Source organism: Pecten maximus, unplaced genomic scaffold (genome assembly GCF_902652985.1).
Source record: "Pecten maximus unplaced genomic scaffold, xPecMax1.1, whole genome shotgun sequence".
In the NCBI taxonomy this organism is placed as follows: Eukaryota; Metazoa; Mollusca; class Bivalvia; order Pectinida; family Pectinidae; genus Pecten; species Pecten maximus.
In genome coordinates, this window is record NW_022979295.1 from 1 (window position 1) to 20,877 (window position 20,877).

Here is a 20,877-nt window from a genome sequence, read left to right on the forward strand (position 1 = left end):
GAAGCCTATGTTTATTCGACACTTCCAAGTAAATTCGGAAAGAGCTTAATCATGAAAACCAACATACTATATATACTATCATCATACTACAGCTGTATGTGCCCTAAGAGTTCCAATTTAATTTCCATCCTTGAACACTGTCATTGTTTTTTTATAAGGGAAACTACCTACATATGAATCAGATATCAGACCAGACACGCTTGATATAACATATGATGATGGGGATACTCACGCCGATCAGCGGCTGTGGATAGAGTCCCTCAAAAAGATGAAGGCAGATTTTAAACAGGACTTACAGAAGGTAAAACCATATAGTAATGGACATCATCAACACCACTTGAAAATAGTTTTAATATGTTTTCACTTACCACAAATACGTTATCTAGGTTCGGCTCCAATCGTCACTTATATATCATATCTAGGTTTGGTCCCTATCGTCACTGAGGATTATAATCTAGGTTTGGTCCCTATCGTCACTGAGGATTGTAATCTAGGTTTGGTCCCTATCGTCACTGAGGATTGTAATCTAGGTTTGGTCCCTATCGTCACTGAGGATTTGTATGTAATCTAGGTTTGGTCCCTATCGTCACTGAGGATTGTAATCTAGGTTTGGTCCCTATCGTCACTGAGGATTATAATCTAGGTTTGGTCCCTATCGTCACTGAGGATTGTAATCTAGGTTTGGTCCCTATCGTCACTGAGGATTGTAATCTAGGTTTGGTCCCTATCGTCACTGAGGATTGTAATCTAGGTTTGGTTCCTATCGTCACTGAGGATTTGTATGTAATCTAGGTTTGGTCCCTATCGTCACTGAGGATTGTAATCTAGGTTTGGTCCCTATCGTCACTGAGGATTGTAATCTAGGTTTGGTCCCTATCGTCACTGAGGATTATAATCTAGGTTTGGTCCCTATCGTCACTGAGGATTATAATCTAGGTTTGGTCCCTATCGTCACTGAGGATTATAATCTAGGTTTGGTCCCTATCGTCACTGAGGATTGTAATCTATGTTTGGTCCCTATCGTCACTGAGGATTGTAATCTAGGTTTGGTCCCTATCGTCACTGAGGAGTTGTATGTTATCTAGGTTTGGTCCCTATCGTCACTGAGGGTTATAATCTAGGTTTGGTCCCTATCGTCACTGAGGATTATAATCTAGGTTTGGTCCCTATCGTCACTGAGGATTGTAATCTAGGTTTGGTCCCTATCGTCACTGAGGAGTTGTATGTTATCTAGGTTTGGTCCCTATCGTCACTGAGGATTGTAATCTAGGTTTGGTCCCTATCGTCACTGAGGAGTTGTATGTTATCTAGGTTTGGTCCCTATCGTCACTGAGGATTGTAATCTAGGTTTGGTTCCTATCGTCACTGAGGATTGTAATCTAGGTTTGGTCCCTATCGTCACTGAGGAGTTGTATGTTATCTAGGTTTGGTCCCTAACGTCACTGAGGATTGTAATCTAGGTTTGGTCCCTAACGTCACTGAGGATTGTAATCTAGGTTTGGTTCCTATCGTCACTGAGGATTGTAATCTAGGTTTGGTCCCTATCGTCACTGAGGAGTTGTATGTTATCTAGGTTTGGTCCCTATCGTCACTGAGGATTGTAATCTAGGTTTGGTCCCTATCGTCACTGAGGAGTTGTATGTTATCTAGGTTTGGTCCCTATCGTCACTGAGGATTGTAATCTAGGTTGGTCCCTAACGTCACTGAGGATTGTAATCTAGGTTTGGTCCCTATCGTCACTGAGGATTGTAATCTAGGTTTGGTCCCTATCGTCACTGAGGAGTTGTATGTTATCTAGGTTTGGTCCCTATCGTCACTGAGGATTGTAATCTAGGTTTGGTCCCTATCGTCACTGAGGAGTTGTATGTTATCTAGGTTTGGTCCCTATCGTCACTGAGGATTGTAATCTAGGTTTGGTCCCTATCGTCACTGAGGAGTTGTATGTTATCTAGGTTTGGTCCCTATCGTCACTGAGGATTGTAATCTAGGTTTGGTCCCTATCGTCACTGAGGATTGTAATCTAGGTTTGGTCCCTATCGTCACTGAGGATTGTAATCTAGGTTTGGTCCCTATCGTCACTGAGGATTGTAATCTAGGTTTGGTCCCTAACGTCACTGAGGATTGTAATCTAGGTTTGGTCCCTATCGTCACTGAGGAGTTGTATGCTATCTAGGTTTGGTCCCTATCGTCACTGAGGATTATAATCTAGGTTTGGTCCCTAACGTCACTGAGGATTGTAATCTAGGTTTGGTCCCTATCGTCACTGAGGAGTTGTATGCTATCTAGGTTTGGTCCCTATCGTCACTGAGGATTGTAATCTAGGTTTGGTCCCTATCGTCACTGAGGATTGTAATCTAGGTTTGGTCCCTATCGTCACTGAGGATTGTAATCTAGGTTTGGTCCCTATCGTCACTGAGGATTATAATCTAGGTTTGGTCCCTATCGTCACTGAGGATTGTAATCTAGGTTTGGTCCCTATCGTCACTGAGGATTTGTATGTTATCTAGGTTTGGTCCCTATCGTCACTGAGGATTGTAATCTAGGTTTGGTCCCTATCGTCACTGAGGATTATAATCTAGGTTTGGTCCCTATCGTCACTGAGGATTGTAATCTAGGTTTGGTCCCTAACGTCACTGAGGATTGTAATCTATGTTTGGTCCCTATCGTCACTGAGGATTGTAATCTAGGTTTGGTCCCTATCGTCACTGATGATTTGTATGTTATCTAGGTTTGGTCCCTATCGTCACTGAGGATTATAATCTAGGTTTGGTCCCTATCGTCACTGAGGATTGTAATCTAGGTTTGGTCCCTATCGTCACTGAGGAGTTGTATGTTATCTAGGTTTGGTCCCTATCGTCACTGAGGATTGTAATCTAGGTTTGGTCCCTATCGTCACTGAGGAGTTGTATGTTATCTAGGTTTGGTCCCTATCGTCACTGAGGATTGTAATCTAGGTTTGGTTCCTATCGTCACTGAGGATTGTAATCTAGGTTTGGTCCCTATCGTCACTGAGGAGTTGTATGTTATCTAGGTTTGGTCCCTAACGTCACTGAGGATTGTAATCTAGGTTTGGTCCCTAACGTCACTGAGGATTGTAATCTAGGTTTGGTTCCTATCGTCACTGAGGATTGTAATCTAGGTTTGGTCCCTATCGTCACTGAGGAGTTGTATGTTATCTAGGTTTGGTCCCTATCGTCACTGAGGATTGTAATCTAGGTTTGGTCCCTATCGTCACTGAGGAGTTGTATGTTATCTAGGTTTGGTCCCTATCGTCACTGAGGATTGTAATCTAGGTTTGGTCCCTAACGTCACTGAGGATTGTAATCTAGGTTTGGTCCCTATCGTCACTGAGGATTGTAATCTAGGTTTGGTCCCTATCGTCACTGAGGAGTTGTATGTTATCTAGGTTTGGTCCCTATCGTCACTGAGGATTGTAATCTAGGTTTGGTCCCTATCGTCACTGAGGAGTTGTATGTTATCTAGGTTTGGTCCCTATCGTCACTGAGGATTGTAATCTAGGTTTGGTCCCTATCGTCACTGAGGAGTTGTATGTTATCTAGGTTTGGTCCCTATCGTCACTGAGGATTGTAATCTAGGTTTGGTCCCTATCGTCACTGAGGATTGTAATCTAGGTTTGGTCCCTATCGTCACTGAGGATTGTAATCTAGGTTTGGTCCCTATCGTCACTGAGGATTGTAATCTAGGTTTGGTCCCTAACGTCACTGAGGATTGTAATCTAGGTTTGGTCCCTATCGTCACTGAGGAGTTGTATGCTATCTAGGTTTGGTCCCTATCGTCACTGAGGATTATAATCTAGGTTTGGTCCCTAACGTCACTGAGGATTGTAATCTAGGTTTGGTCCCTATCGTCACTGAGGAGTTGTATGCTATCTAGGTTTGGTCCCTATCGTCACTGAGGATTGTAATCTAGGTTTGGTCCCTATCGTCACTGAGGATTGTAATCTAGGTTTGGTCCCTATCGTCACTGAGGATTGTAATCTAGGTTTGGTCCCTATCGTCACTGAGGATTATAATCTAGGTTTGGTCCCTATCGTCACTGAGGATTGTAATCTAGGTTTGGTCCCTATCGTCACTGAGGATTTGTATGTTATCTAGGTTTGGTCCCTATCGTCACTGAGGATTGTAATCTAGGTTTGGTCCCTATCGTCACTGAGGATTATAATCTAGGTTTGGTCCCTATCGTCACTGAGGATTGTAATCTAGGTTTGGTCCCTAACGTCACTGAGGATTGTAATCTATGTTTGGTCCCTATCGTCACTGAGGATTGTAATCTAGGTTTGGTCCCTATCGTCACTGATGATTTGTATGTTATCTAGGTTTGGTCCCTATCGTCACTGAGGATTATAATCTAGGTTTGGTCCCTATCGTCACTATTATCAATGAAGAATCTTTAAAGGAGGAAACAGCTATATCGTGTGGTTATATGACTGGTATCTAAATAACTCGTACATGAAGTGGTTATCTGTGAATCTTTCAATTGTAGACTTTTATGTGAAACAGTTTTGGAAAATTTCTCTTTTCTTTGAAATGATAACAATTCCATTGTGTAATGATAATATTATATTTGCTTTTTTCTATTGTCAAAAAACCAAAAAACCCAATGCTGTTCCTTTCTACTATGAATCCTGATATTAATGACTTTGTGAAATAGATTTACATCACTTTTTAATCAAATTTATTTAAATACAAATTAGGAATAGTTATATCAATTTCATTAAGTCACCATTCAGTTTTATTTTTCAATGGTTTTTTCAGGCGAGTGGATGTACATGGCGCGTCGATGGTGACAATTTAAAACTTTATTTGATGAAAGTTGCTAAATTTCTCCGCGACAAGGAAGTCGACAAAGCGGGTGATGTCCTTACACTTCTTGTTGTTACAGTGGCTGAAGTATTAGGTATAGCCTAGACATTAAATTCTTAATTGACTGATAAAGTGAAAAATTCTCTGCCTGTTATATCATTATTAGGTTATTTTTTTACATATTATGTATGATGTACAATTATCTACGATCACAGGCTTTTGTTACTATGTAAAACTATACAACAAAGGCAATAGAGAACATAAATCTATCGATTAAAGATCAAATAACTTGGCCCTGTGTGAAATGTCCAGATAAATATGTATCACATTTAATCTCTTTACTATATTCAAAGGTGTATTATAAAATTCAAATATAAAATTTCATCCATATGAAGACGCCGTTACAACAACAAACAATGATTATATAAATAAGAAATGATATCTCATACATTTGAAATGTCATTGAGTATATTGTATAGCAATATTGTGATAGAAACGTGTGAGATACTCAACCTATTCATGTTTTATATAAAGCAATGTTTAGAAAGCGTAATTTGGTGTATGATGAAATATTTTATTGCATTTTTTCCAAAAGGTTTGCTGATCCACGTGAACAGATATTTCCTCTTTGACCTTGACATATGGGTTACTTGTTTTATTCTTTCGTTTGATGGAAAAGCTCGACAACACCTGTTAGATCTGCTAAGAGACTTACACAAGTAAGTTTTAAAGGAACAGTACAGGAATTGCACCTCAAGTAAACTCTCCCTGGCCAAGGTTTCCAGCGAAGCCTCTTACTAGTATTAGTGGCATTGAAAATGGCGTAACGAGACCTTACAATCTTCTTTTAGTATATATACATATTCATTATACCACACCGCTATTCCACAACATTACACCACAACATTATGCCACATCATAATACCACAATACTATATTACAACATTACACCACAACATTATGCCACATCATAATACCACAATACTATATTACAACATTATAACACAGCATTATGCCACATCATAATACCACAATACTATATTACAACATTATAACACAACATCATACCACAGCATGATAACACAGCATTATGCCACATCATTATGCCACATCATAATACCACAGCATTATAACACAGCATTATGCCACATCATTATGCCACATCATAATACCACAGTCAACATTACACCACATCATAATACCACAACATTATCCACAACATCATTTCTTAACACTATACCACAACACTATACCACAACAGCATTTCTTAACACTATACCACAACATTATACCACAACATAATTTCTTAACACCATACCACAACATTAAAAACCAACACTATAACACAGCATTTTATCACAACGTTATACCACAACATTATACCACATCATAATGCCACAACACTGTACCACACTATACCACACCATCATTCCACATTACATTAACATTATAACACACTATTATACCACCACGTGACAACATTATAACAAAATATTATAACACAACAGTATACCACAACATTATACCACAACATTATAAAACAATATTATACCATCACGTTATCAACTCTATACTAATATGTTATGTACATTCTATACTACAGTAGCATGAGTTATGGTGACATGAAAATGGAAGATTATTATGGAACCCCAGAAGAAGAGGATCTAATGGTGGTGCTACGCATTATACGCATACCATGTCGATACGACACAATGGAGTCTGATGAAACAACATTCCCTTTACCAAACAGTCTTCGTGCTGGAAAAGTGAGGAACGTGGGGTTGCATCTGCTGGAAAACAAACAATTCACGCCCGAGTTCACGTATGTAGGTTGTTATTTAACAACTAGACGTATTAACTTGTATATTTATAACTAAGATTTATTTAACTCTATGCTATCAGTATTCATATATTTATCATAAGATTTTTTGTAGTTCTATGCTATCAGTATTCATATATTTATCATAAGATTTTTTGTAGTTCTATGCTATCAGTATTCATATATTTATAAGTAAGATTTATGTAACTCAAGAAAAAATGGTCTTATACGAAATATACACGCCATTTAAACCGTTTTGCTCATAGTCATCACTGTGTTCAAGAAAGCAATGATTCGATCAGAAACATTACTCTGTTATTTTCCATATCATGATTGATTTCATTTCAGTGAGGAGCCATTGTCACTGATGCTGTTTCGATTCAAAAGCCTAGTTATGTACGGGCCTAGTAATATCGATCTGACCAACTATGGAAGCCTGCTCATGCGCAAATGTATACAGAAGGAGGAACAGGTTAGGACACAAAACGGTCATTCACTGAATATCAAGTCATTTGTTTTAATTTGTAATCAAGCCGCCAACATCAATTACCACACAAAAAGAACTGATTCAAATATAAAGGTATTAAAAAGAAACATCTTAAATAAATCACCAAAGCCATGTTTTTTTTCAGATTTCCGATGTTAACGATACCAGTTCGGTGGCTGAAGAAGGTATTTTTTACCATATATATTCAGATTTCAAAATGTTTTGTTATGTAGCCAAGGCAATTCCTCGGTTATTTTCAATCCACTCTTTCCTTCCTCAAAATAACCGATGCTAAGTCCATCTGTTTTTATACAAATGTACATAAGTATAGATTATTTTGACAAAACGGACGTCACGAAATACATAATTGTCATAAATATATATAAATGTACATACAATGTATGCAAAGTCACAGCAGTACACACCAACTTAACATTCGCTACTTGCAAGCAGCACTGTTAATACTATCCAGTCTTTTCATACTAGCAAGATAATTCATACTTTCAAGAGAGTCATACTAGCAAGGCAGTTCATATCAACAAGACAGTGGTTTGTTTTTGTTTAACGTCCTACTAACAGCCAGGGTCATTTAAGGACGTGCCAGGTTTTGGTGGTGGAGGAAAGCCGGAGTACCCGGAGAAAAACCACCGGCCTACGGTCAGTACCTGGCAACTGCCCCACGTAGGTTTCGAACTCGCAACCCAGTGGTGGAGGGCTAGTGTTAAAGTGTCGGTACACCTCAACCACTCGGCCACCGTGGCCCCACAACAAGACAGTTCAGATCAGAGAGACAGTACACACAAGAAAGACAATTGATATCGACATGACAGTTAAGACCAGAGAGACAGTATACACAAGAAAGACAATTGATATCGACATGACAGTTAAGACCAGAGAGACAGTATACACAAGAAAGACAATTGATATCGACATGACAGTTAAGACCAGAGAGACAGTACACACAAGAAAGACAATTGATATCGATATGACAGTTCAGATCAGAGAGACAGTATACACAAGAAAGACAATTGATATCGACATGACAGTTAAGACCAGAGAGACAGTACACACAAGAAAGACAATTGATATCGACATGACAGTTAAGACCAGAGAGACCGTAACACAAGAAAGACAATTGATATCGACATGACAGTTAAGACCAGAGAGACCGTAACACAAGAAAGACAATTGATATCGACATGACAGTTCAGACCAGAGAGACCGTACACACAAGAAAGACAATTAATATCGACATGACAGTTCACACCAGAGAGACAGTACACACAAGAAAGACAATTGATATCGACATGACAGTTCAATCGACATGACGGTTCACACCAGAGAGACAGTACACACAAGAAAGACAATTGATATCGACATGACAGTTCACACCAGAGAGACAGCACAAAGACAATTGATATCGACAAGACAGTTCACACCAGAGAGACAGTACACACAAGAAAGACAATTGATATCGACATGACAGTTCAGACCAGAGAGACAGTACACACAAGAAAGACAATTGATATCGACAAGACAATTCAGACCAGAGAGACATCACACACAAGAAAGACAATTGATATCGACATGACAGTTCAGACCAGAGAGACAGTACACACAAGAAAGACAATTGATATCGACATGACAGTTCAGACCAGAGAGACCGTACACACAAGAAAGACAATTGATATCGACATGACAGTTCAGACCAGAGAGACCGTACACACAAGAAAGACAATTGATATCGACATGACAGTTCAGACCAGAGAGACAGCACACACAAGAAAGACAATTGATATCGACATGACAGTTCAGACCAGAGAGACAGTACACACAAGAAAGACAATTGATATCGACATGACAGTTCAGACCAGAGAGACCGTACACACAAGAAAGACAATTGATATCGACATAACAGTTCAGACCAGAGAGACATCACACACAAGAAAGACAATTGATATCGACATTACAGTTCAGACCAGAGAGACCGTACACACAAGAAAGACAATTGATATCGACATGACAGTTCAGACCAGAGAGACATCACACACAAGAAAGACAATGGATATCGACATGACAGTTTATTTCAATAATAGCTCACCACCATATAGATAATAGCGTATCGCCTCCGGCAGCCCATAATTTGCATAACAAAAATGAAAATAAATATCCCGTGAGAGGACCCTTAATGCCCGATACGAACGCACCGCGCATGACCCAAAACCTCACTTCCGCTTATGGCAGCCATCATCCCAGAAGGATTTTGACGACAGCTCGTTTTCCCAGGGTTTTTGTTGCATTTAATTAGTTTTTCTTTTGCTTTGCTTTCGTAATTTGTTATTCTCATCTTTGTTGACAAGTTTTTCATTTTCGTTTGAACTGTCAGTCCGTTCGTGTGTCGTATTTCGTCTTTTTTGTCGAGTGGTTACTGCACACGTGGACTGTCTCGCTACGGTACCGCGGTCTAGTAGACCACTTCGGTGTCTATTTTTCTCGCTTTATTTGCTACCGTTTTGCTTTTGTCAACTCAGTTGTTTTATTTCTTTTTCATTTTGTACTTTTCTGTACTTATTTCCAGTTTACGGGACGTTTTTCCGTAATTTTATCGGTGGATTTTTCTTCCGTTTTTTGGCTGGATTTTCTCGTTTGCTGGAAGCTGCCCGCCTAGCAGTATGCGAGGTAAGAGACTTACTTCGGGTCCAAAAAGTCGGTCAGGAGACTGCGGTCATGTCATCCTCGATGGGGATGACCATGACACCTGTTCTACCTGCCGAGGTTGCTCCCGGGACAACATGTGTTCCGTCTGTTTGACATGGTCAAACACTTTGTGGGACAGGGTGTTGTCCCATCAGTCTGTCGCCCGTAATAAGGGTGCTAAGTCTGGGGCAGACAGTAAACGTCAACCTAAAGTCCAGTGTGGTGCTGTTGTCAGCCTCCCACCTGGCAGTGAGGCATTTTTACCCCCTGAAGGGGAAGTAATTTTGTCTCACGGTGGTAGGCACTCTTTGGCTACAGAGGAGCCTATTCACACACATATTTCTGAGGCGGTAGGGCCTTTGGGTTCTATCGGTCATCAGAAGGGCACTCACCCGGGAATCTCCTTGGAGGTCGAAGGGAGCGAGTGTCCAGGTACCATCTCCGTTAGCGGAATGGTTACCGAACAGGCCAGTCATGCGACCCGGGCCCCATTGAGGGGTGCCGGCGTACCCACTGACAGTAGGCCGGCTGGTACTGCCAGTTTTTACGGTGGTTCTGGAGAGGCTGCACTAGGAGCTGGGAGTGTCTCTGTTTCACTCCCAGGCGTTGGTTTACCGTATTTTGAGTCTGGTTTGGGTTCCGGGGTTATGCACCCGTCGGTTCCTAGGTCTGCCTTGCCTCTATCTGGTCCTCCTCCAGTTAGAGCTCCTGGCTCAGTGGGGTTTATGGGTGCTCCAGGGCATCCCCCACCTTATCCCTACCCTCATTCTGCACCCGGGTTAGGTGGTAGTTTGCAGTCTCCTGGCAATTTTGGCCATTTTCAGCCATATTGGCCAGGCAGGTCTCCAGTAGGGGGCAATTCATTTCCTGGTCCTGCGGGTGTCGGAATGTTGCCTTCTCCCCAGTATTCTGGCTTCGGCCAACACTGGGGCCCCTCCCAGTCTATGGGATTTCCATACCCTGGGTATGGTCAAACCTTTCCAGGTTACACTGGTCAACCTTGGGTTTCCTCAGCTGTCTATAATCAGTCAGGTGTTGAGTTGGGTCCCCCCCCTTCTCGCTCACGCCTTGTTAAGTCTAAAAGGGTTCACCGTCCCTCGAAGACATTGGCTGAGACTCCCAGGTCATCGCTTCCCAGCAGGGTTAAGCGTAAAGTCAACTTCTCTCATCTTAGTGCTGGCCTTTCTTCTGCTTCTAAGTGTAGGAGAATGGAGGCTCCAGACCAGACTGTGTCTCGGTCAACCTCCAGTTTTGGCCAGTCTCCTCAAACTGATCTTCAGGAGACTGAGGATATGGATTTTGAGGAGTCTGAGACTGAGGATGTTGGTCAGCTGACTTTGCCTGATGATGGGGACACTCTGTCGTTGGATGCTGGGTCTGATTTGGATGCCGAGACTCGCTCATGGCTCCCATCAGTACCTACCGAGGGGTCAGATCATGAGTCTTTTCACTCTGAGGCTGATAACCCCGACTCAGATTTAGGTCTGGCTGCATCTCAGGCAGAGAGGAATCTTGATTCCTTTCGTAGCCTTCGTTTGGAGGTTGCTTCCCTTTTGGGAGTTGAATTTTGTCCCCCTCCCTCTGCTTCTAGCCTCCCAGAAAGGACTTCAACTTTAAGTGCCTTTCTTCCCTCGGAGCCAGAAGCTAAGGCATCAGGTAGGTCTTTGGCTGAAGGGACTATGGTCTCTTCAGCATTGGCCCAAATTGAAAAGGTTCTGCAGGCCAAAGGTTCTTCTAATAGAAAGCAGGATCTTTCTGGTTTGCTTCTGGGGGTTAGCGATATCGAGGGGTTTAGTCCTTCTCGATATTCTGTGCACAATTCCTCAGTTGAACCTACTCCAGCCAAGGTGGATCTTATCTTAGACCATCGCTGGCCTGGGAGATCAAATGATATTGTTCATTTATCTCCTAAGGAGCATAGTCGCATGGAAAGACTGCTTCGTCTTGCCATTCATGTGCTGGCTTATGCAGATTCTTTTTCCTCTGCTTTGTTCGTAGCATCTTCTCATTCTGAGGAGAGCCTACCTAACAAGACTAAGCTTCTGGCTGAACTCAGCAAGGCCATGAACCGGGCCCACATGGATGGAACCGCGCTCATTTTGGCAGTTCTTGCTGATTTTGTTTTGGCCCGCCGTGCAGCAGTTCTGAAGCCCAGACTAGCTGTAGGTGAGCCATTCATTTCCGATCTCATGACTGCTCCCTTGTCTGGCTCAGAAATGTTTGGAGGTATTCTCACCTCTGTCATGGACCGAGTCAACAATGACAAGGCGGCTTCAGCTAGGCTTGAGAAGCTTAGGGCTAAGCCTAAACCTGGCCGGGTGCAGCGTCCAGGTAAGCCTAAGAGGGGTGCTCAGACAACTCAGTCTCAGACTCAGACTCAGCCTCCTGTAGCTTCGGCTGTTCGAGGTGGGCACTCTTCTCGGGGTCGGGGCAGTCAGAGTCACAGAGGGGGAAGGGGTGGAAAGAAGAATCCCAGCAAGAAGGGACAGAGTTCCTGACTCTTTCAGTCCCTCGGTTCCTCATTGTCACTTGTCCTCCCCATTAGACGATCCATGGTCAGGTCTCCAGCTTCCAAAGTCAGATCTGCCCGTCGGGGGTCGTCTATCCTCCTTCCTACCAGAATGGAAGGAGCTCACCAAGGACAAGTGGGCAATTTCGGTGGTTTCCGAGGGTCTAGGTATTCCTCTCTTGAAGGATCCTCCTCTGTCTGTGGACCCTATCTTCTTTCCTCCACCAGGCGATGTAGAGAAGGCTCAAGCCCTCTTAGACGAGGTCAATTCCTTGATAGCCAAGGGTGCTGTGGAGGAGCTTCCAAGGTCACTCTGGACTCCAGGCTTTTACTCCCGGATGTTTCTTGTCAAGAAGAAATCCGGGGCCTGGCGTCCGATTATAGACCTCAGTGCATTCAACAAGCATGTAGTCTCGCCACACTTCAAAATGGAGACACCTCGAAGTATCTTGACTTCGGTAGCTCCAGGTATGTGGGCGACCTCAATCGACCTCAAGGACGCTTATTTCCATATACCGATAAAGAAATCGGTCAGGAAATTCCTGAGATTCACTTCTCAGGGCAGAGTGTTCCAGTTCAAGGCCATGCCCTTCGGTCTGACCACCGCCCCTTTGGTGTTCACCAAGCTACTTCAGGTGGTTGTGGGCTATTTACACAGTCGCGGAGTAGATATCCATATTTATTTCGACGACTCCCTGATGCTGCATATAGACCCAGTCTCTCTGCGTTGCAGCACCAGGTCGGTCTTGACAACTCTTCTACGCCTAGGTTTTATCCCTTCACGGGAGAAATCCGAGGTTCTTCCATCCCAGGACTTCATTTTCCTGGGAAACCGTTTCCTTACGGATCGGGGCCTCGTTCTTCCTCCTCAGTCCAAGTTCCAGAAAGCCAAGGAGTTGGTTATTCTGCTCAACAGTCTGGACTGTATTCAGGTCAGGTGGTTTCTGAGGCTTCTCGGGTTCCTCAATTCCCTTTCGGATGTCGTACCCCTGGGTCGGCTCCATATTCGCCCTCTTCAGATGTTTCTTCTTTCCAAATGGAAACCTGCATCCCTCGAGTGGGATGCTCGGATTCCATTGGAAGCTTCCGTCAAGGCCTCGGCCATGTGGTGGGCTTTGGAGGCCAATGTTTTGAAGGGCGTCTCTCTTCAGAGAGCTTCCCCTACAGTAACTCTGTATACGGACGCATCTATGACGGGTTGGGGTGCCTACCTCAACGGTCAGTGTCGTTCAGGGGTCTGGCAGGGGGCTCAACTCCAGGAACACATCAATGTGCTGGAGATGAGAGCAGTTCTGCTAGCCATTCAGTCCCTACAGCCTCTGCTGCAGGATCAGTCCATTTGTCTGGCTACAGACAATGCTACAGTGGTAGCTTATTTGGAGAATCAGGGGGGTACAAAGTCTCACAAGCTATGTGCCCTCACTATCAGGATTCTTCTTCTTTGTCAGGATATGGGTCTGTCCCTCTCAGTGAGGCATCTTCCAGGGCACCTGAATGTTTTAGCAGACACGCTATCCAGATCACGGAGTCCAGTTATCACAGAATGGACCCTGAACAGGTCTATATTCAGGGCCATCTGCATGGTTTGGGAGACTCCTCTTGTAGATCTGTTTGCCACAGCTCTGAATTTCCAGATTCAGACGTTCGTGTCTCCAGTTCCGGATCCTTTGGCTTGGGAAGTAGATGCTCTATCCCTGAGCTGGGAGGGTCTTCTGGCATATGCCTTCCCTCCATTCAACCTCCTGGGCAGGGTACTTCACAAGGTCAGGAATCACGATTGCTCGGTTCTCCTGATAGCACCTCTGTGGCCCAGACAGCCTTGGTTTCCGGCTCTTCTGGATTTGCTGGTAGATCTCCCCTTGGCCATTCCGGCCAGGTGGAATCTCCTCAGCCAGCCCAAATCCAGACAGTTTCACCCCAATCCGGAACACCTGCACCTTCACGCGTGGAGGCTATCTCGGTCTGTCTCTTGCAGGCAGGCTTTTCTGCAGAAGTTACCGATGGCATCACAAGATCTATTCGATCTTCCTCATCTGCCATCTATGAGTCCAGATGGTCAGTCTTCTGCAGTTGGTGTATCAGCAGGAAGATTGATCCACTCGGTGCCTCTATTCAGTTAATAGCGGAGTTTTTCCTCTACCTTTTTAAGGTTAGGGAACTAGCGCCTAGCACCATTCGAGGCTATCGTTCAGCCTTAGCCAATGTATTTTCTTTTCGGGGTCGTTCAGATGTTGGAACATGTTCCACTCTCTCTAATCTCCTCAGGTCTTTTTCGTTGGAGAAGCCTAAGGTAAGAATCTTGACACCCCAGTGGGACTTGGCTTTAGTTTTGGACTCTCTTACAAGGTCTCCTTATGAGCCTTTGGCTTCTGCTTCTGTTAAGTTCCTTTCTTGGAAGACTGTTTTCCTGATTGCACTTGCCTCAGGTAGGCGGAGAAGTGAAATACATGCTCTTTCTTCTTCTCCGTCATGTCTCAGGTGGTCACGAAACTATTCCCTAGTGACCCTTCTCACTGACCCCTCCTTCTTGGCGAAAAACCAGGTTCCCAATTTTTCACCAGATCCTATTAAGATTCCTGCCTTAAAGGCTGTCTCTGGTCCCAATGATCAGGATCTGCTACTTTGTCCTTGTAGGGCTTTGAAGTTTTATCTTGATAAAACTAAGGGGGGGCGGCAGGGTCCTAGACCTCGTCTGTTCTTGTCCATCAAGGCAAAGCAGTCTGATATATCTTCTCAGACTATTTCCAGGTGGATCTGTGAAACTATTCAGAAAGCCTATGAGGGGTCTACTGCAGAGACTCGTGACAGTGTTCGGGTTAGGGCACATGAAGTCAGGGCTCTATCTGCCTCTTGGGCTTTTCTCAATGGAACCTCATATGATGAGGTCATGGCATCTGCCTTTTGGCGAGGCCGCAACACCTTTGCAGACTTCTATCTGCGGTCGCTGTCCTCCCATGCAGATGGGTTATATTCTCTGGGTCCTCTTGTCACTGCTCAGTCAGTAACTTGTCCCCCAGTCAATCCTTAGGGAGGTTCCATTGCGGTTTCTGTTTTTAAAGAGTTTTATTGTAAATATCCCAGACCCTTAAGGGGTTTTTAACTGATGTCTTTGTTGCGGTCTTTTCAAGAGGTCATTGTCCTCGGAGACTCCTCTACGGTAAGACAAATTCGCTATTATCTATATGGTGGTGAGCTATTATTGAAATAAACTTGAGGTTTTTGTAGTAAAACCAATGTTTATGATATAATACTCACCACCATATACTAGAGTTCCCACCCTCCTCCCCTCGTCTCCTCATCCAATTTATTTGGTTGCGGAAGTGAGGTTTTGGGTCATGCGCGGTGCGTTCGTATCGGGCATTAAGGGTCCTCTCACGGGATATTTATTTTCATTTTTGTTATGCAAATTATGGGCTGCCGGAGGCGATACGCTATTATCTATATGGTGGTGAGTATTATATCATAAACATTGGTTTTACTACAAAAACCTCAAGTTCACACCAGAGAGACAGCACACACAAGAAAGACAATTGATATCGACATGACAGTTCAGACCGATCTACTGTTTCCTCATTAGAAAGACAGTTAATTTGAGTAAGACAGATCATGCGTTAAACACTTCCAAACAGAATGAAGGTCTGCCTGGGATGATAGAAGATGTTACTACACGACTAGCGTACAATAGAAAATGACTTATTATGTCTACAATTTTCTTTGAACAGCTGAACTTGGTGACGAAAGCGAAGCCAATCCATCACCGCCGAAAACCAGACGGATAAATAGGACATCACCTTGGAAACTCCAGTCCACATCTGTTCTCTCGAGGGTATATATATGTGGATATTCCTTTTTTCTATTTTTAGAAAGAGTTGTCATACACTTATTTTGGGTAAAATCATAACACATATGATGGATCAGTATACCCTTTATCATTCATCTCAAAGAAGTTTCTTTTTATCTTTCATTGTAGATACAGATGGATTTCGTATTTCTGTACCTTTGTGAAAAACTGTACTTGGGTTCAACTGTTCGTCGACGAAATTCGAACGACACCCGTATATTGGTGGAAGGAATTCTACGTCTGGAGGAAATGCGGGATTCCCCATCCGAGAGTTTATCACTAAAGTCACGGCAACGCTGTTCTAACATACTGGATGTCATTACATTGGACATCAAGGAGAGTATACAAAACCAAAGTTTTCTGCAGAATTACTCTTCACTTTTTGTGAAACATATTAACGCCTTCAACACATCATATTGTAAGCAGACCAAGAACGTTAAACTGGTTACGATGTTGACTACATCTAAACACTTATCGATAGTCTGGCGGGCGCAGCTATGTGGAAATATAGTGTGTTCTACACTCAAGTCCCTATCATCTTGGGACCTGTCCTCTTCAAGACTTTCTGGTATGGTAAAAGAAAATGTAAAATTTGAAATGTACTTAATATACGGAAATAGTTACACTTTCCTGTAATATAAACGGAAGTCGAGTCTTTTGTGAATAAATCGTTAAACAGCTCCGTAACGTATAACATTAGTTGAGTGTATTGCAAAGAAATAGTTAAAACTCCTTTGTAACGTATAACGATAGTCAATTCTATTGTGCAGAGATAGTGAAACGTTTCTTATAATATATGACGTAAATCAAGAATGCCAAAAAAACAAAACAAAATAAAAACAAAACTTTTAAAACATTTGTCTTTAATTTTTTAGTGGTTCATTATGATGTCATCGAAAACATGACGTCAGAAACAATATGGTTGTTTCTTCAGGCTTCCTGCGTCGAATGCCGAGATATTGTTACAGAGGTACATCACTGTTTTTTATGTCTCAAACTTTAAGGTCCCTTTTTTCGGCATAGCCGTATAATATTCTTTTGTCTCCGGATATGACGCGACAGGTGGCGTTACTGGTCGAGATGAAGTATGTGATTGGTCAATGTAGCGGTAGATACAAAATGCAGATATGCAGTTAAAAACGAAACAAAGTTAAGATTGAATGCAAGCTGAATAAGTGGATGTATCTTTTAAAATGACACATACATGACATTATATTCCTGATTCAAATGCAGTCTTAGTCTTATTATCACCAAAAATGATTCAAACTGATATAATTTTGTTATCCGTGCTGAAACGCATATTTCACCAGCAGGTTTACATTATAACTACCAGCATTAAAACTATGCCGTTTGTCTTTTTTAAAGATATTTCTTGTTTAATTTGTTCCTTTTTCTTGCAATGTATTTGAACCTATTTTGACCTTGTGCCTATAAAATTATCTGATAATCATCTGTCTATCTTAATATATGTTAATTTTTTGTAGATGTTAGAAACGTGCCTTGCCTGTACGTGCAGAGTGATGAGCGAGCTGGTATTTGACGTGTTTAGAAAACTAAAAGGCAGTTTGTACTACTTCAAACATAACACAATCATGCTAAAGCTATTCCTAAATCATCTGAGCGTGTCCAACACTTACGCATGCCTATCAAAAGACGAGATCTTCGATGAAATTCTTACAATTGGCAAGCGTAGTGGAGTCCAATTCCAGATCGTTGCATTTCAGAACTGGGAACTCATTTCACAAAAGCTTGATAGGCATCACCTATCAAAGATTCTTAGCACGATACTCTCATCGTTTGATCCACATTCACCCTGTGAATTTATTGATGCCCTGATGGTGTATCTTCGTGCTAAATGCCACCATGACATAGAATGTATGGAATTCATCACAGTCCTACCACCAGGTCTAATCCGAACAATGGCTCACGAATGCGTTTACGTAAACGCCGATCACTACTCTTGTCAGGTACTCTTTCAGGTCGCAAAGTTGGCAGTAGAAGAAGACCTCACTTCACTACCTTCAAGTCAAATCTTATGTGAAAAGAGTTATAACTTACTTCAAAAAGCATTTGACAAATGCTACATTGCGACAAACAACCATATCCAACGTTCGGTGTCCAACATCCTGAATTGGTTCTTCCATAGGATAACAAAGGTGGGAACAGAAGAGCGTGCGGAAGGGTCCCAGTTCAAATCCTTCATGCATTGGATAGGGTATGTGTTCCGGTATGATCAAGAGATCCAGCGATCATTTCTTTCGCAAATGCAACACTCTCCACCTCTGCTGTCCGCCATCGGGAAGTATACGTCATCAGGTGACAACAGCATTAATCCCTGCTGGCATGATTACTTCGAAGTATTGTAATTTACACTGTATCAAAAAGGTTAAACAAAATATTACACTATCAAGAATAACAAAAAAGTGCGGTGTCTAGATTTTCTTTGTCATAACATGTGTTGCAGTAGCAATAAAAGTACTGACTGTTTAAATACAAGTGAAACAACTTAATGCATGGTCCTTTATCCAGGAACAAAATCAGTATCAGTACTTAGTTTAAAATGATAATCACCGCTGAAGCAAGTGACAAAGATCAAATTTTAAGATTTTCTTGTATCCCTAACTAAATTCCTAGTTAGTCTGGGTCCCGAAATATTGTGATTACACAAAAATGTATGGCGTCCTATCTTATCTGGCTGACAGTTTAATGAGCAAAAGAAGAGAGAATCCTTTACTTACTCCAATTCTAACAATACAGTGCGTACAGATTGTCCTGATTTAAGCAACAAGGGCGAGAATACACATGTATTCAAAAGAAAAGAACAGATTCCTCCTACATAACAGTTAATATTGTATGGACAGCATTCGAAGATAGTTTTGTGAAGGAAGGAGTTCAATTGTTGGAAAGATATGATGGAACAGACGGGAGGAGATCCTGCAGTTGCTAGGGAAAAGATCAATCGATCGCACACAGGGAGGTAGCTGGCACGCGCTATATGACGCTGCTCACAATAACATAACGTCATTATTTTACGTTGAGAAACCATGTCGTAAATGATGGCGTCATCAATTGTGATGCACACTCCAAGGAGTAATGAAGAGGGCGCGATGAAAAACTTTCTTAAAAGGTTTTGCTTGTAGGTATGTGAGAAAAATAATCAATCATTGGTCTGTTCCGCGAACAAGGATGTCTCAACCCTCGTGTAAGAGTTTGACTGACCCGCACTCGACAAGCCTCGTGCTGACTGGCCAAACTCTTACACCCGGGTTGAAATATCCCTGTTCACGAAACACACCAATGTTAGATTCTATAAATCCTAATTGATACATTATACTTTGTACGTGTTGATGTTATCTTGCTTCCGATGTAAATCGTCGTTGTGCTAAATGAATCCTTTTAATTTTAAGGCAAAGATTTTTCTTCTGGCCGAGTTAGAGACTGGACTGTTCAAACAAAGTCTGGAAAAGGCGGAATGGATAGTTTTGAAGCAACGATTTTTTTTACATTGATAAACATTATTATACTGATCCAAGACCTATACTATGCATACACAAAAATGTAGTGCTAGTATAGGATCCTTGTATTAAAACAGAGAATGCCTAGATCAAAACGAAACCATAATTCGAACTAAAAATCCATAAAACAAGGCCAGATATAAATAAAACATGTTGATTCGCATGGACACTCTTGGAAAGTGCATGTAGAATAAGACAAATGTTCCGGGAGAGTCACCCGCCATGTACGTCTAGAAACATCCGGCCATATCTCAACTAGGGTGGTGACGAGGAAACTACCTAATACAGGTACAAATGTACACCTATTACAACGCCCACACTTATTCTTACAGTGGATTTATTTTCAGATTCAGCAGAATAACAATGTAAGTTGATATGCTTACAGTATTGACGTGAGATATATTAGCCAAAATCTTTTAAATGTTATTCGATTGTATTCTCTTGACATTTCCTTCTTTTTGATATTCGTCCTGAAAATGTTACGAAAAGCAGAGGTGAATTTTCGGAAATAAAATGGTCAGGCACGTAGCTGCCTGTACGCAAGTACGCAGGTGAATCCACTTAGTTTTTTCATAAACAAAATGTAACAACACCTTGTATACATAGTAGAACCATATAGTGACACTGACACATCGGGAACAGAAATGACAATTAAAGTTTACTGGGGGAAAAGCCGGACCATCGAATTTGTTTCAACTCCATTCTATTACTTTCAAAACTTCAAAACTTTCCAAAACTTTCGGACTCGCGCAAGTGAATTCAAGTGAATTTAAGTTGCGATAACTTGTGTCCTATTCCTGTTGTTATATTTAACAAAAAAAAATATGTTTAAATCAAAATCAGGGCCCAGCTACGCCCCTGATGGTTATACATAGCACCCATACCATAGCACCCATACTCACAAAAATCTTCAACACTTCACTCAGCTCAGGGACACTACCACATGACTGGAAACACGCAAATGTAAACCCTATATACAAGAAAGGAGACAAACACAACCCCACTAACTATCGCCCAATCTCACTCACCTGCATCGCATGCAAAATCATGGAACACATCATCACAAGCGCAACAATGAAACATCTAGAGGACAACAACATACTCTACAACCTCCAACACGGCTTTCGCTCCTTAAGATCATGTGAAACACAACTCGCCACATTCATACACGACCTAACACTAAATA

General features: G+C 42.1%; 1 protein-coding gene across 1 annotated transcript; it reads left to right on the plus strand.

Annotated features, from left to right (window-relative positions):
• Positions 1 to 166: 166 nt before the first annotated feature.
• On the plus strand, positions 167 to 19,507 carry LOC117318450 (the record flags this gene model as incomplete). The annotated part of the gene is given in 10 exon segments (XM_033873435.1): positions 167 to 301; positions 4,776 to 4,917; positions 5,419 to 5,542; positions 6,427 to 6,645; positions 6,991 to 7,114; positions 7,275 to 7,314; positions 16,058 to 16,161; positions 16,306 to 16,744; positions 17,052 to 17,146; positions 17,661 to 19,507. Coding segments are annotated over 10 exon segments (2,304 nt in total), but the record flags the coding sequence as incomplete, so codon positions are not given.
• Positions 19,508 to 20,877: the final 1,370 nt, after the last annotated feature.